This window comes from Schistocerca gregaria, chromosome 1 (assembly GCF_023897955.1).
Source record: "Schistocerca gregaria isolate iqSchGreg1 chromosome 1, iqSchGreg1.2, whole genome shotgun sequence".
NCBI lineage: Eukaryota > Metazoa > Arthropoda > Insecta > Orthoptera > Acrididae > Schistocerca > Schistocerca gregaria.
In genome coordinates, this window is record NC_064920.1 from 204,476,428 (window position 1) to 204,493,825 (window position 17,398).

At 42.9% G+C, this 17,398-nt stretch overlaps 1 protein-coding gene across 3 annotated transcripts in view; it reads right to left on the reverse strand.

Moving 5' to 3' along the window:
- The window catches only part of LOC126336904 (DNA polymerase theta-like), a 303,016-nt gene that overhangs the window by 49,712 nt on the left and 235,906 nt on the right, over positions 1–17,398 (reverse strand). For all 3 annotated transcript variants that reach the window (XM_050001035.1, XM_050001043.1, XM_050001052.1), the window contains exon 19: positions 1,577–1,800. In XM_050001035.1, coding sequence (XP_049856992.1) covers positions 1,577–1,800 — 224 coding nt within the window. The remainder of the gene's footprint in view (positions 1–1,576; positions 1,801–17,398) is intronic.

A 17,398-nucleotide genomic window follows, 5' to 3' on the forward strand; every position in this document is an offset into this window, starting at 1 on the left:
TAATCAAGTTTTTCACGAGTCCACTCAAACTTAACTCCACAACACAGGAAGATGAATAAATGGCAATTAAAAGCTGTCAAAATACATTCCTTAAAAAGATCTTACTATCTGCGTACATAATTTGATAATCTATGTCTTTGTCACTATCTTTGACAGGCAAAAAGCCTAATTGGTTCTCCATCATTGCACTATTTTCACAAATAAATCATATCTACAATTATACATCTCATAAAATTTATGCAGTAAACAGCTTCTAACCAACAACATGGACAAGAAAATATAGTACAAATACACTAGTCTACAAACTTCCAAAAAAGCTTTGCATCACCCCCGTTCCCAGAAATCCTGAAGATAGGCATTGACTGTGGATATTGTATCACAGACACAGCCCCTTTGACTGTTCAGAAATGTCACTAAACCCACCCAAAGCTGTAAACAACCATACACGAGCAGTTCCAGTCATTCCACCAAGAAGGAGATACATGGCTCATGTTGTCTGTAGTTTAACCAAGCCTAGACAGTCAATACTGCGATTCGATCGCATCCAGGAAGGGCTCTCAACAAGGGAAGTGTCCAGGCATCTCGGAGTGAATCAAAGCGATGTTGTTCGGACATGGAGGAGATACAGAGTGACAGGAACTGTCAATGACATGTCTCGCTCAGGCCACCCAAGGGCTACTACTGCAGTGGATGACTGCTACCTATGGATTATGGCTTGGAGGAACCCTGACAACAACAACACCATGTTGAATAATACTTTTCGTGCAGCCACAGGACGTCCTGTTACAAGTCAAACTGTTCGCAATAGGTTGCATGATGTGCAACTTCACTCCCGACGTCTATGACAAGACCCACCTTTGCATCCACGACACCATGGAGGTACGGATGGGCCAAACAACATGCCAAATTGACTGCTCAGGATTGGCATCATGTTCTCTTTACCGATGAGTGTCGCATATGCCTTCAACCAGACAATCGTCGGAGACGAATTTGGAAGCAACATAGTCAGGCTGAATGCCTTAGACACACTGTCCAGCGAGTGCAGCTAGGTGGGGGTTCCCTGCTGTTTTGGGGTGGCATTTTGTGAGGCAGACGTATGCCACTGGTGGTCATGGAAGGCGCAGTAATGGCGGATCGGTAGTGCAACTATATCGGCAGTATATTGGCGAGGCATTTGTCTTCATGGACAACAATTCGCACCCCCTACGTGCACATCTTGTGAATGACTTCCTTGAGGATAATGACATTGTTTGACTAGAGTGGCCAGAATGTTCTCCAGACATGAACCCTATCAAATATGCCTGGGATGTATTGAAAAGGATTGTTTACAGACAACGTGACCCACCCACCACTCTGAGGGATCTATGTTGTATCGCTGTTGAGGAGTGGGACAATCTGGACCAATACTGCCTTGATGAACTTGGAACTGAGGTGATGCAAAACGTTTTTGATGTGTGTATATGACAGTAGAACATAACTGCAGGTCAAATATCTGTGTCAGTTTAATTAAAGTATCTTAGAAAATGAGTAAGAAATAAAATTAACAGGGTGTTCTGAAATGCCACTCAAATCTTACCATTGCTTGCAAATTTTTTTCTCTTCCTTCTGGATTAAGCAACCAGTCAGCAATCTTTGGATCACAAGTCAGACCTTGAAGTCGTATACCAAGGCAGTTATACAAAGCTTTGTACATTTCTTTTCCATCGAACACACTTACTGATTTCTGGCAAGTGGAATTTGTGAGCATTTCTTTAAGCAGCAGAATCCTTTCTTGTACATGAATGGCATCAGAGCTGTTACCTAAGAGGTGAAATATATTTAAAGAGGGTTGGTGATTAACCACAACTAAAAAGTACTAAGATTAATTTGTAATTGCAGGGCCTTGATTTTACTGGAGAAAAATTATAAAGGAGATAAATGTCTTTTGCGTTCAATTACATTGTTTCATTTGACTTATTTTCATTACATGGAGACTGTGTTGTGTACCTAACATTTCATACTATCTACATGTACATGGTGTTGTTGATAAAAGGGGGTAATTAGAAAAAATAAAGCAACATTTAGAACTTTATTTCAAGTTTAAAATGAGTTGTGCAGGATTGCAAAGGCACTAAGCATCATTTTAAAAAAAATCATACTGGTCAAATGCTGTGCCTTTTGCTGCATGCATTCAGTGTGTCATTACTGTAGGTTTCAAACAGTGGGAGAAAAGTTTCACATGGAATGTTGGTATTTCTTCTTCAATATCTATCTTGATCTGAGCTAGGGTCCTTGGCTTAGTCCAGTCCACTGCGCCATTCACATACCTCCATAAAAGGAAGGCTCAGACAAAGAGGCCTAAAGACCAAGGCAACAGTGTTAGCAACCCCAAACAAACACTGTACTACTGCCGTAGACTGGTGATGTGAAAGGTGCCTTGATCCCATTGAAACCATTCATCTTGAATGTCAGTATTTAGAAATGTAGGGATCTTCAAGCTGAAAACATCTCTGACATGTTCAGATAATGTTTAGATGTCACAGCGACGGTGGCACCTCAGTCATCACCGAAGAAGTAAGAGCCCATCATCCTACAACATATCAGTGCAATCCATAGAAGTACTTTGTAATAAGTGCTTGTGAAACTAAGCAGGGTTACCTTGAGCCCAGAAATGAAAGTTCCACTTGTTCACAGAACCATCTCAACAACAATGGGGTTCATCAGACATTCATTGTTTTTGAAAGAAGTTTGTATCTTTACTGACTGCAGTGAACAACTGTTCACAAATTTGCAGGTGCAGAACATAGTCATTAAGTCTGAAGTTTGTTCAGATGAAAGTCAAGCTGATGAAATATATTTTGAATGCTTCAACATTTGAGCTGAAATAAGAGGCAGTGAATGACAAGGATGCTTTCATGACAGCATACATGGCTTTTAAATCAAATCTGAATCTGTCTCTTTGTGCTGCTATCAAACTGTAAATGTATCAATAAAACATATTTACGGCAACTGCAAGCTCTGCACTCCCATGTTGACTAAATATCTGTTCCTACTACACAGTTTTATGCCTTTCTCCCACTTCTCCTACTGCTATATGGTTAACAATATCAATTACAAATTTTCCTGTTTCTCTACGGCAGCTATCACATTTATGATAGCACACTCAATACAAAATTCATTCATGTGACATTTTAAGAGGAGTATCATGGCTTACTAAGTGCAGGTCCATTCCTATAATACAGAAAAAAAAAAGAACTAAATTATTCACAATATTCAACTGAACTGTGTATTTATAAACAAAAATAATCAATTTGTGAAAACATATTGTAATTGGATGGATAAGAAATCTACTCACACAGAACAACACACATATAAAAGATATTAAAGTCTGCAAGCTTTCAGAGCCAGTGGCTCCTCCTCCTCCTGGCAGAAGGGTTGAGTTGGGTTGATTTAGGAGGTCATTGGTCTCATCGGATTAGAGAAGGATGGGGAAGGAAATCAGTTGGGCCTTGTCAAAAGAACCATCTCGGCATTTGCCTGGAGTGATTTATGGAAATCATGGAAAACCTAAATGAGGATGGCCGGACGCGAGACTGAACCATCGTCCTCCTGAATGCAAGTCCAGTGTGCTAACCACTGTGCCACCTCGCTCAGTGCAGAAGGGTTGAAGAGAATTAAAAGGGGTGAATGACAAGAAGTGGTGAGGTTTAGGAAAGGGAGTAGAACTCAGAAAAGTTGTGCAGAACCCTGGGAGATGAGAGATTAACATGATGGGATGAGAAGGAAAGACTGGTTGCTGGAGACTGCACCGGAAAAGATTTGGCAACCTGAGAGCTTAAAGGTGGAAGACAGGGTAACATGCAAGACGGAAGTTACTGCCGAAATACTGTGCACGAGTTAATAAGAGCGAAAAGCTAATGCATTTTATGTGAGGGGTAGGAGAGAGTGGCAAAAAAATGACAGGTCAGGAAATGAAAGATGCAGAGAACTGAAAGGGAGTGAAGAAAGGAATAGTTACTGTGGACAAATGCTGAGACCGGACCGGGAGTCCAAACAGTTCCTCTGAGCAACCGTTCTAAGTTGCTGGAAACACAGACACTGACTGGCAGTTGCAGTAATTGTGACAAAATAGGCCACCATTGTCTGGGCAATGTCTCACGAATTAGTTTGGAGAGTATACACTTATATGGATATGGTGTCTGTCCTTTTGGACATGTCCGAAAGAACAGACACCATTGATGAACTGCAGCACTCTCTAACAAAATTAGAATTATATTAATACCTTCAGCTGCTAACGAGAGTTGGTATATATCAACGGGAACAGGTGAAAACGTCTGCCCCGACTGGGACTCGAACCTGGGATTTCCTGCTTAGATGGCAGACGCTCTATCTATCTGAGCCACCGAGGGCACAGAGAATAGCGCGACTGCAGGGACTATCTTGTGCATGCCTCCCGCGAGATCCAGATTCTCAGCTTGTATGTCCACACACTACATTCGTAGTGTTCCACCCCAACACACTCATTGCTCGTGGAAGACATTCTTACCAAGTCCCGTAAGAGTTCGGACAATATGTGTGCATCCGCACAGAAGAAGGAGATCATGGCCGGTGTTGCCAGAACTATATACTTATATGGGTATGGTGTATGTTCTTTCAGGCATGACAACTGTATTTAACACTGCACCTTTGGTCATGGATTTACTTTTCTTCACATGTAACGTCAACTGGGATTATCATTTCGCAGCCCAATCTCAAAACCGTTCCACCAGAAGACCTAACGTTGGACACTGCCTTGAATAGTTCCAACTACAATCTCAATTTGACTCATTACCACTGCCTCAAAAAGAGCCCTTAAAAACCTTCCAATAATTCCTCACATCCAGAACTGCTTCACAACCTTTCCTCATGTCCCAACAACATGACCCTAACCTGTCCTCTGCACAACTTCAGGCTCATCATTCCCTAAAGGCTGACGACTCCATCATTATTCTCCCAGCAGATGCTGTGTTATTTGTACAAAGGGAGTACATATAAGTGAAGGTCTGTGGTTCTGTCCTGATCCCATGCCACTTTCCTTGACATTAACCTCATCTTCACTAATGTTCTGTTACATACTTCTGTTCACATTAAACTTACTAACAAACAACAGTACTTACATTTTGACAGTTTCCATCCTTCCGGTGTCAAACTTTCCCTCTCATACAGCCTTGGAATTTGAGGCAAATATATTTGTTCAGACACGTTTTATAACAGCAATACACCACCATTCTTAAGCCAGCCCTCACTAGGCATAATTAACCCACCAGCCTAGATCAAAGGCATATTTCCCAGGACATCACATCCAATCCTGAAACTGCTAATCCCTCCAAAAAAACAACTTAGGAGTACACCACTTGTCACTCAGTATTATTCTGGTCTCTAGTGTATTAATCAGCTACATCAACAAGGCTATGATATCCTAAAACGAGGTCCATTCTGTCAATATTCTATTGCTGAGCATTTTCTAAAACATGACAGTTGTGACGTTAGTGTCTGTTTCACCATGCATGCTACCTGGAATTTTCTCCTGGACACCAGTTACTCAGAGCACCATACGCGGCAATCGGTGCTGCAACATATCCTTTGTTTTGTCACCCACCTGGCCTTATTTACGTTAATTTCTTTGTTCTTAGCATTTGTTCACAGTAACTATTCCTTTCTTCACTCTCTCTTGGTTCTCTGCATCTTTCATTTCCTGACCTGACTATTTTATGCTGCTCCCTCCCAACCATCACGCACAGTGCACTTAGCTTTTTGTTCTTATTAAATCAAGCATGATGTTTTGGAAATAATCTTCGGATGACTTTTCCAAATTCTACTCTCTTTCCTAAACCTCACCAATTCTTTTTCTTCACCCCACTTCTCTTTTTTTCTTTTTTTTCCCCCTCAACCCTTCTGCCAGAAAGAAAAGCTGCTGGCTCCGAAAGCTTTCAAACCGTAATATCTTTTATATGTCTATACTCCAGCTGATGGATAGTGGGTGGATTTCTTATCTGTCCATTTACATTATATTTTTAATGGTGTATTCACATTCTGCAGAGAGAGCCCATAAGTAGATAACACAACATCCTCATTTTCTGTCTGAGTCTATTCATCTTTCAATCCAACCTGTATGCACTGTTCCTGTGCACATCAAATAGCTAGTCTGACTGGTATTAAAAACTTTTTATTTCACTTATAATTTTTCATTTTACTATGCTCCTGAAATGTTCAGCAGGATTGTCCCTTCCAAAGAATTAATTTGTTCCTGTGGTACATGGTCTTCTGACAACATGCCCAGTATGGACCTGTTTTGAACAGCCAGAGTGCGAGAGAAATAATGTGTTGACTGCTGGCCAATGCCAAAACGTGTCAGCTCGAGGAACAAGCACACTCTGCCTCCACTTTCAGCTAACAATGACATGATTCTTTTCGTACTTCTTTTTTCTAGGTTATTTTCATCATCATCTTATGAGCACTGTGATTTCACAAACTGACCTGAGTGTGACCATTTATACTTTGAACAAGAACGAATAAACTTCCTTTTTGCTCATGAAGATCTACACCTTATAATTAAATGGCCTGCGAAGGATGCCCACACTATGCCTATTCTCACCAGGGCCCCTTTTGCACCTGTACAGTTCGTTCATGAATTACTCATGTCTCCCACTCAAAATAATAGGCTTATCTGGGTAGCTCAACAAATTTTTACAAGGGTTTTCAGGTGCAGATAATAGTTAGCTTGTACACGCAACCTGGCTACACTATAAACAGACCTCCTTTAGGATGTCCAGCAAAGTTGTTCCTGACTTCAAAATTAAATATCTCAAAAGCTAAGATTGATAGACACATGCAACAAACAGATTGTTTACTGTGAAAGCTGTAAGAATTTTAAACCGAAGTTGCACAAAAGTTTCGAAATAGTTCAAAATCTGCTAACACATGGCATTGTTATCACAAATAGTGCACTGCAGCTGAGAGTGATCAGTTCCACTGCTGAAACATTAAAGGTGGTTAGTATACTGAAGGAAAGTGTTGAAATCATGTATCCTATTGTACAATGTGTTTTTCTGGTACTGGAATACCACCAATTTAAACACATTCCTACAACAACAAAGCACACTGTTCAAACATGGTTTAATGTCCTGGAAGGACCCAATGCAGAAACCATTCACAAGCTCTTCACTAAATTCCAGTGGATAGTCAAAGTGGCTGATGATCTAGCAGGCAATGATAGCTTCAGACAAAATGTAGCTACACCTGAAAATGTCATCACAGCAAAATCCAAGGAATTGTATATGAAGGATTGCAACAGAAACTGTCCTGAAGCTTTCTATTGTGCAGAAATATTGAGACAGAGCCTACACGTTTCCATTCAAAATTCAAAGTCACCTTGTCATACATGTACAAGTTATGTGACGGAAGGCCGACTTCGTGAATCAGATACTCAAATGATTGATCATGGAGAAGTTGATGCTGGCTGTATCTGGTTCACAGATGAAGCTGACTTCCACATGAATGGAGTTATGAATTAAAAAATTAACAATTTTGGGGTTCTCAAAAATCCCTATCTGCGTGAAACAAAATAGTTGTATTATCCTAAAGTAGCTGTTTGGGCTGCAGTATGCAGCAGAGGCATTATTGGCCCTTTTTCCATGTGGGAGACAATCACTAGTGAACATTATGCTGTAATTTTGGAATAATTTCTTGCCACACGGCTAGTTTTGGAGGATCAACCAGGCACCAAGTGGGTCATGCAGGATGGGGCCAACCACATTGCACTGAATAGGTGTTTTGCTTTCTTGATGAATAATTCAGGAACAGAGTAATTGCACTGGATTATTACAAATTTACAGCTGCAGAGATAGACTGGCCTCTATACTCACCTAATCTGACTGCTTGTGACTGTACTTTTTGTGGGGCATCTCGAAATACACTGTCTTCCAGAAAGATCGACACTGTCTAACAGAAACATCCCACCACACTGGACAAGCTCGAATCAGCTATCTGTGGCATCAGAATCCGTTTATGTTGAGACACTACAGGATGTGATGGCAAATTCCATTGTCAGCTTGCGTCACCTCCGTACACCTCAAATACCACAGGCTAATTCTCATTTGTAAATTATTTTATTGAAAAATCAGATTTACAAGTCCCTTAGTTATTATCTTATATTTGCAAAATATCTTTAAACAAATGCCTGTAGTAAAAAGGACAAGTGTGAAAATTGCCACTGATTACTTTTGTTTTCATCTTTCAACAGATGATGAAAACCTTCGCTCCCAGCTTCAGGCAGTGTTGGCTTCGGTCACACAGCTTGAGGCTGTTGCCAATGGGCATCACTGTGGGGGTCCGGACAGGGGTTTGTCGGGGATGGCTAGCTCGTCCCACGCATCCCCCGATCGGACTACGACTGTGGCTGCCCGGGATACTGCCCACATTGAGGCTGATCCCTCACCTGTGGTGGAGTGGGAGGTCGTCTCTAGGTGTGGCAGGGGGTGAAAGACATTCCGGAGGGCTGAACGGAAGGCCTCTCCAGTTTGTCTGACGAACCGGTTTCAGGCTCTGTCTCAGGCTAATAGTGATCTTTGACCTGACATGGCTGCTTGTCCTGTTCCAGAGGTTGCCCCTCAGTCTGCAAGATCTGGGCGGTCACAGAGGGTGGGCCTACTGGTAGTTGGGAGCTCCAACGTCAGGTACGTAATGGGGCCCCTTAGGGATATGGCAACAAGAGGGGGGAAGAAAACCAATGTGCACTCCGTGTGCATACTGGGGGGAGTCATTCCAGATGTGGAAAGGGTCCTTCCGGATGCCATGAAGGGTACAGGGTGCACCCATCTGCAGGTGGTCGCTCATGTCGGCACCAATGATGTGTGTCGCTATGGATCGGAGGAAATCCTCTCTGGCTTCCGGCAGCTATCTGATTTGGTGAAGACTGCCAGTTTCGCTAGCGGGATGAAAGCAGAGCTCACCATCTGCAGCATTGTCGACAGGACTGACTGCGGACCTTTGGTACAGAGCCGAGTGGAGGGTCTGAATCAGAGGCTGAGATGGTTCTGCGACCGTGTGGGCTGCAGATTCCTCGACTTGCACCATAGGGTGGTGTATATAAATGACCTAGTAGATAGTGTCTTAAGTTCCATGCGGCTTTTCGCGGATGATGCTGTAGTATACAGAGAAGTTGCAGCATTAGAAAATTGTAGCGAAATGCCGGAAGATCTGCAGTGGATAGGCACTTGGTGCCGGGAGTGGCAACTGACCCTTAACATAGACAAATGTAATGTATTGCGAATATATAGAAAGAAGGATCCTTTATTGTATGATTATATGATAGCGGAACAAACACTGGTAGCAGTTACTTCTGTAAAATATCTGGGAATATGCGTGCGGAACGATTTGAAGTGGAATGATCATATAAAATTAATTGTTGGTAAGGCGGGTACCAGGTTGAGATTCATTGGGAGAGTCCTTAGAAAAAGTAGTCCATCAACAAAGGAGGTGCCTTACAAAACACTCGTTCAACCTATAATTGAGTATTGCTCATCAGTGTGGGATACATACCAGATTGGGTTGACGGAGGAGATAGAGAAGATCCAAAGAAGAGCGGCACGTTTCGTCACAGGGTTATTTGGAAACTGTGATAGCAGTACGGAGATGTTTAACAAACTCAAGTGGCAGACTTACAAAACAATCGTTCAACCTATAATTGAGTATTGCTCATCAGTGTGGGATACGTATCAGATCGGATTGACGGAGGAGATAGAGAAGATCCAAAGAAGAGCGGCGCGTTTCGTCACAGGGTTATTTGGAAACTGTGATAGCATTACGGAGATGTTTAACAAACTCAAGTGGCAGACTCTGCAAGAGAGGCGCACTGCATCGCGGTGTAGCTTGCTGTCCAGGTTTCGAGAGGGTGCGTTTCTGGATGAGATATCGAATATATTGCATCCCCTTACTTATACATCCTGAGGAGATCACGAATGTAAAATTAGAGATATTAGAGCGCACACGGAGGCTTTCAGACAGTCGTTCTTCCCACGAACCATACGCGACTGGAACAGAAAAGGCAGGTAATGACACTGGCACATAAAGTGCCCTCAGCCACACACCGTTGCGTGGCTTGCGGAGTATAAATGTAGATGTAAATGAAAACAAAAATCTGCCTGTGGAAGTGAATTAACTTCAAACTTTATAAAGAGAAACATACTATCAAGTCATCATCATCATCATCATCATCATTTAAGACTGATTATGCCTTTCAGCGTTCAGTCTGGAGCATAGCCCCCCTTATAAAATTCCTCAATGATCCCCTATTCAGTGCTAACATTGGTGCCTCTTCTGATGTTAAACCTATTACTTCAAAATCATTATTAACCGAATCCAGGTTCCTTCTACATCTACATCTACATCCATACTCCGCAAGCCACCTGACGGTGTGTGGTGAAGGGTACCCTGAGTACCTCTATCGGTTCTCCCTTCTATTCCAGTCTCGTATTGTTCGTGGAAAGGAGGATTGTCGGTATGCTTCTGTGTGGGCTCTAATCTCTCTGATTTGATCCCCATGGTCTCTTTGCGAGATATACGTAGCAGGGAGCAATATACTGCTTCACTATTCGGTGAAGGTATGTTCTCGAAACTTTAACAAAAGCCCGTACAGAGCTACTGAGCGTCTCTCCTGCAGAGTCTTCCACTGGAGTTTATCTATCATCTCTGTAACGCTTTCGCGATTACTAAATGATCCTATAACGAAGCACGCTGCTCTCCGTTGGATCTTCTCTCTCTCTTCTATCAACCCTATCTGGTGCGGATCCCACACTGCTGAGCAGTATTCAAGCAGTGGGCGAACAAGCGTACTGTAACCTACTTCCTTTGTTTTCGGATTTCGATTCCTTAGGATTCTTTGAATGAATCTCAGTCTGGCATCTGCTTTACCGACGATCAACTTTATATGATCATTCCATTTTAAATCACTCCTAATGCGTACTCCCAGATAATTTATGGAATTAACTGCTTCCAGTTGCTGACCTGCTATTTTGTAGCTAAATGATAAGGGATCTATCTTTCTATGTATTCGCAGCACATTACACTTGTCTACATTGAGATTCAATTGCCATTCCGTGCACCATGCGTCGATTAGCTGCAGATCCTCCTGCATTTCAGTACAATTTTCCATTGTTGCAACCTCTCGATACACCACAGCACCATCTGCAAAAAGTCTCAGTGAACTTCCGATGTCATCCACCAGGTCATTTATGTATATTGTGAATAGCAACGGTCCTATGACACTCCCCTGCGGCACACCTGAAATCACTCTTACTTTTGGAAGACTTCTCTCCATTGAGAATGACATGCTGCATTCTGTTATCTAGGAACTCCTCAATCCAATCACACAATTGGTCTGATAGTCTGTATGCTCTTACTTTGTTCATTAAACGACTGTGGGGAACTGTGACAAACGCCTTGCGGAAGTCAAAAAACACGGCATCTACCTGTGCACCCGTGTCTATGGCCCTCTGAGTCTCGTGGACGAATAGCGCGAGCTGGGTTTCACACGACAGTCTTTTTCGAAACCCATGCTGATTCCTACAGAGTAGATTTCTAGTCTCCAGAAAAGACATTATACTCAAACATAATACGTGTTCCAAAATTCTACAACTGATCGACGTTAGAGATATAGGTCTATAGTTTCGCACATCTGTTCGACGTCCCTTCTTGAAAACGGGGAGGACCTGTGCCCTTTTCCAATCCTTTGGAACGCTTCGCTCTTCTAGAGACCACCGCTGCAAGAAGGGGGGCAAGTTCCTTTGCGTACTCTGTGTAAAATCGAACTGATATCCCATCAGGTCCCCTTTCCTCTTATGAGCAATTTTAATTGTTTCTCTATCCCTCTGTCGTCTATTTCGATATCTACCATTTTGTCAACTGTGCGACAATCTAGAGAAGGAAGTACAGTGCAGTCTTCCTCTGTGAAACAGCTTTGGAAGAAGACATTTAGTATTTTGGCCTTTAGTCTGTCATCCTCTTGTTTCATTACCGTTTTGGTCACAGAGTGTCTGGACATTTTGTTTTGATCCACCTATCGCTTTGACATAGGACCAAAATTTCTTAGGATTTTCTGCCAAGTAAGTACATATAGCTTTACTTTCGAATTCATTGAATGCCTCTCGCATAGCCCTCCTCACACTACATTTCGCTTCGCGCAATTTTTGTTTGTCTGCAAGGCTTTGGCTATGTTTATGTTTGGTGTGAAGTTCCCTTTGCTTCCGCAACAGTTTTCTAACTCGGTTGTTGTACCACGGTGGCTCTTTTCCATCTTTTACGATCTTGCTTGGCACATACTCATCTAACGCATATTGTACAATGGTTTCGAACTTTGTCCACTGATCCTCAACACTATCTGTACTTGAGACAAAACTTTTGTGTTGAGACGTCAGTTACTCTGAAATCTGCTTTTTGTCACTTTTGCTAAACAGAAAAGTCTTCCTACCTTTTTTAATATTTCTATTTACGGCTGAAATCATCAATGCAGTAACCGCTTTATGATCGCTGATTCACTGCTCTGCATTAACTGATTCAAATAGTTCGGGTCTGTTTGTCACCAGAAGGTCTAATATGTTATCGCCATGAGTCGGTTCTCTGTTTAACTGCTCAAGGTAGTTTTCAGATAAAGCACTTAAAAAAATTTCACTGGATTCTTTTTCCCTGCCGCCTGTTATGAACGTTTGAGTCTCCCAGTCTATATTCGCCAAATTAAAATCTCCACCCAAAACTATAACATGGTGGGGAAATCTACCCGAAATATTTTCAAATTATTCTTCAGGTGCTGAGCCACAACAGCTGCTGAGCCCGGGGGCCTATAGAGACATCCAATTACCATGTCTGAGCCTGCTTTAACCGTGACCTTCACCCAAATCATTTCACAATTCGGATCTCCGTCAATTTCCTTCGATACTATTGCACTTCTTATCGCTATAAACACGCCTCCCCCTTCACTGTCCAGCCTGTCTCTGCGGTATACATTCCAATCTGAGTTTAGGATTTCATTACTGTTTACGTCTGGTTTCAGCCAACTTTCTGTACCTAGTACTATATGGGTGTTGTGACCGTTTATTAATGAGAGCAGTTCTGGGACCTTTCTACAGAAGCTCCTGCAGTTTACTATTAGCACATTAATATTGTTATTCCCTGTTGCATTTTGCCTACTCCTACCTTGCCGCGTCTCAGGAGGCGTCTTGTCGGGCCTAGGGAGGGAATTCTCTAACCTAAAAAAACCCCATGTGCACTCCAGACATACTCCGCTACCCTTGTAGCTGCTTCCGGCGTGTAGTGCATGCCTGACCTATTCAGGGGGACCCTACATTTCTCCACCCGATAGCGGAGGTCGAGAAATTTGCACCCCAGCCCTCCGCAGAATCGTCTGAGCCTCTGGTTTAAGCCTTCCACTCGGCTCCAAACCAGAGGACCGCGATCGGTTCTGGGAATGATACTACAAATAGTTAGCTCTGATTCAACCCCGCGAGCGAGGCTTTCTGCCTTCACCAATTCCGCCAACCGCCTGTACGAACTGAGGATGACCTCTGAACCCAGACGGCAGGAGCCATTGGTGCCGACATGAGCAACAATTTGCAGTCGTGTGCACCCAGTGCTCTCTATCGCCGCCGGTAGGGCCTCCTCCACATCTCGGATGAGACCTCCCAGCAAGCAGACAGAGTGAACACTGGCCTTCTTCCCCGACCTTTCCAATATTTCCCTAAGGGGCTCCATCACCTGCCTAACGTTGGAGCTCCCAATAACTAATAAACCCCTCCCCCCGTGTGCCTGCTTGGAACTTGCTGAAGGAGCAGCCACATGTCCACTCACAGGCAGAGCGGGCGATGCCACACGGCCAGCCTCCACATTTACTCTCCGCTTCGTGCGCCGCGAACGCCGCTGAACCCACCACTCCCCTTGGGGAGAGGGTGGCCCAACTGCGCCCGGTACCCGCGAAGATGTCTCGACAGCAGGGACAGTGGGTGAAGCATGTAAAACCTGGGGTGTACCTTGCGACGCTCCAGACTCCCCACTGCCGCTACACTCCGTGGCAGAGGCCTGAAGATGGCTGACCGCGGCCATCAACACGCTCAGCTGTTCGCGAAGAGTGGCCAGCTCCTCCTGCATCCGTACACATCAGTCACACATCCTATCCATCCTAAGGAATCAATTTACTGAAGAGACTTAATCAACTTTTAACTAGAGTGCTAATTCACTAAAGGCGGCTGATTATTGACTAAACTGTGATTGCTAACCACTTCTTGTAGAAAACAATGAAAATAGCACTACCTGTCTCTGGGCTCTATTCAAAACAAACAATAGCACTACTGGCACTAGCACTGTGGCTGACTAAAGGGACTCACTCTGACTGTATTCAAAACAAACACAAAATCTACGGAACACTATTAATAGCACCCGACAATTAAAGATTCCTAAAAGCAAAAACACGCGGAAGAAGAAGTGACAAGTAAGAAAAATACAGTTAATACTTAAATTAACGTAGCTCGCTGCACAGCAGAAGTGAAGCAGACGGCGGTTAGGACAACCTTCTCCTTGGTCTACCCCGACTCCTCCTACCCTCTACTGCTGAACCCATGAGTCTCCTGGGTAACCTTGCTTTTCCCATGCGTGTAACATGACCCCACCATCTGAGCCTGTTCGCCCTGACTGCTACATCTATAGAGTTCATTCCCAGTTTTTCTTTGATTTCCTCATTGTTGACACCCTCCTGCCATTGTTCCCATCTACTAATACCTGCAATCATCCTAGCTACTTTCATATCCGAAACCTCAACCTTGTTGATAAGGTAACCTGAATCCATCCAGCTTTCGCTCCCATACAACAAAGTTGGTCGAAAGATTGAATGGTGCACAGATAACTTAGTCTTGGTAGTTACTTCCTTCTTGCAGAAGAGAGTAGATCGTAGCTGAGTGCTCACTGCATTAGCTCTGCTACACCTCGCTTCCAGTTCTTTCACTATGTTGCCATTCAGTGAGAATATGCATCCTAAGTACTTGAAACCGTCCACCTGTTCTAACCTATTCGGCACTCAATCCCCTTATATTTATTTCCCACTGACATTACTTTAATTTTGGAGATGCTAATCTTCATATCATAGTCCTTACATTTCTGATCTAGCTCTGAAATATTACTTTGCAAATTTTCAATCGAATCTCCCATCACAACTAAGACATCTGCATATGCAAGACTGCTTATTTTGTGTTCACATATCTTAATCTCTCCCAGCCAGTCTATTGTTTTCAACATATGATCCATAAATAATATGAACAACAGTGGAGACAGGTTGCAGCCTTGTCTTACCCCTGAAGCTACTCTGAACCATGAACTCAATTTACCGTCAACTCAAACTGCTGCCCGACTATCCATGTAAAGACCTTTAATTGCTTGCAAAAGTTTGCCTCCTATTCCATAATCTCGTAGAACAGACAATAACTTCCTCCTAGGAACCTGGTCATGTGCCTTTTCTAGATCTATAAAGCATAGTTACAATTCCCTGTTCCACTCATAACACTTCTCCATTATTTGCCGTAAGCTAAAGATCTGGTCCTGACAACCTCTAAGAGTCCTGAACCCACACTGATTTTCATCTAATTGGTCCTCAACTAATACTCGCACTTTCCTTTCAACAATGCCTGAGAAGATTTTACCCACAATGCTGATTAAAGAGATACCTCTGTAGTTGTTACATTCTTTTCTGTTTCCATGTTTAAAGATTGGTGTGATTACTGCCTTTGTCCAGTCTGATGGAACCTGTCCCAACTCCCATGCCATTTCAATTATCCTGTGTAGCCATTTAAGACCTGACATTCCACTGTATTTGATGAGTTCCGACTTAATTTCATCCACCCCAGCTGCTTTATTGCACTGCAATCTATTGACCATTTTCTCCACTTCCTCAAATGTGATCCTGTTTCCATCATCATTCCTATCCCATCCTACCTGGAAATCTGAAACATTACTGATCGTATTTTCACCTACATTGAGCAACTCTTCAAAATATTCCCTCCATCTGCCCAAGGCATCCACAGGATTCACCAGCAGTTTTCCTGACCTGTCCAAGATACTTGTCATTGCCTTCTTACCTCCCTTTCGAAGACTGCTAATTACACTCCAGAATGGTTTTCCAGCAGCTTGAACCATAGACTCCAACCTGTTTCCAAAGTCTTCCCAAGATTTCTTCTTGGATGCTGCAATTATCTGTTTGGCTTTATTTCTTTCTTCAACATAACTTTCTCTGTCTACCTGTATGTAGCCATTTTTGATACGCCTTCTTTTTCCTTTTACAGGCTGCCTTGACTGTGTCATCCCACCAAGCTGTTTGCTTCATCCTACTTTTACACACTACTGTTCCAAGACATTCTTTAGCCACTTCTAGTACTGAGTCCCTGTACCTTGTCCATTCCTTTTCCAATGACTGTAATTGACTACATTCAACTAACTGGTATCTTTCTGAGATCACTGTTATGTACTTGTGCCCGATTTCTTTATCCTGAAGTTTCTCCACTCTTATCCTCCTACATATGGACCTGACCACCTGCACTGCAGAATAAATAATGATCAGTGTCATCAAAGAATCCCCTGAATACACGTGTGTCCCTCACAGCCTTCCTGAATTCCTGATCTGTTATTATATAGTCAATGACAGATCTGGTTCCCCTGCCTTCCCAAGTATACCGGTGAATGTTCTTATGTTTAAAAAAGTAGTTTGTGATTACTAAGCCCATACTGGCACAGAAATCCAAGAGTTGTTTCCCGTTCCTGTCTAACCTTTTCATATCCTTCTGTTTGATTTCCAATCCTGGCGTTAAAATCACCCATGAGCAGAATACTGTCCTTGTCCTTTACTCTAACAACTACATCACTGAGTGCCTCATAAAAACTATCCATCTTATCTTGATCTGTTCCTTCACAATGCGAATACACTGACACTATCAAGTAAAGGCGTAAAAGATGAACAACGGCAGACAGACACTTCTGAAATTAATAGTACTACCCCACCCTGGTCCCCTATAAATCTTGCTGAATTTGATATACTGTGAAACTCAGTGATGCTGATACTTGTATAGTAGGTACGACCACAATAGATGGGTACATGTGGAGAGGTGAGACAAACCTAGGAGGACCACCAGCCTGGATGACTGACTGATGTGAACGGCTGGGGGAAGAACAAAAACAAGGGGTAACTACAGCTATTCTTTTCTCCAAGGGAATGCATTGCTACTACATGTCTTAATGATAATGGAATATTCCCAGGTAAGGTATTCCAAAGGTTAAATAGTTCCCCATTCGGATCTCCAATCAGAGACTACTAAGGAAAAACAAAACTGACAGTCTATAGGTCAGAGCAGAG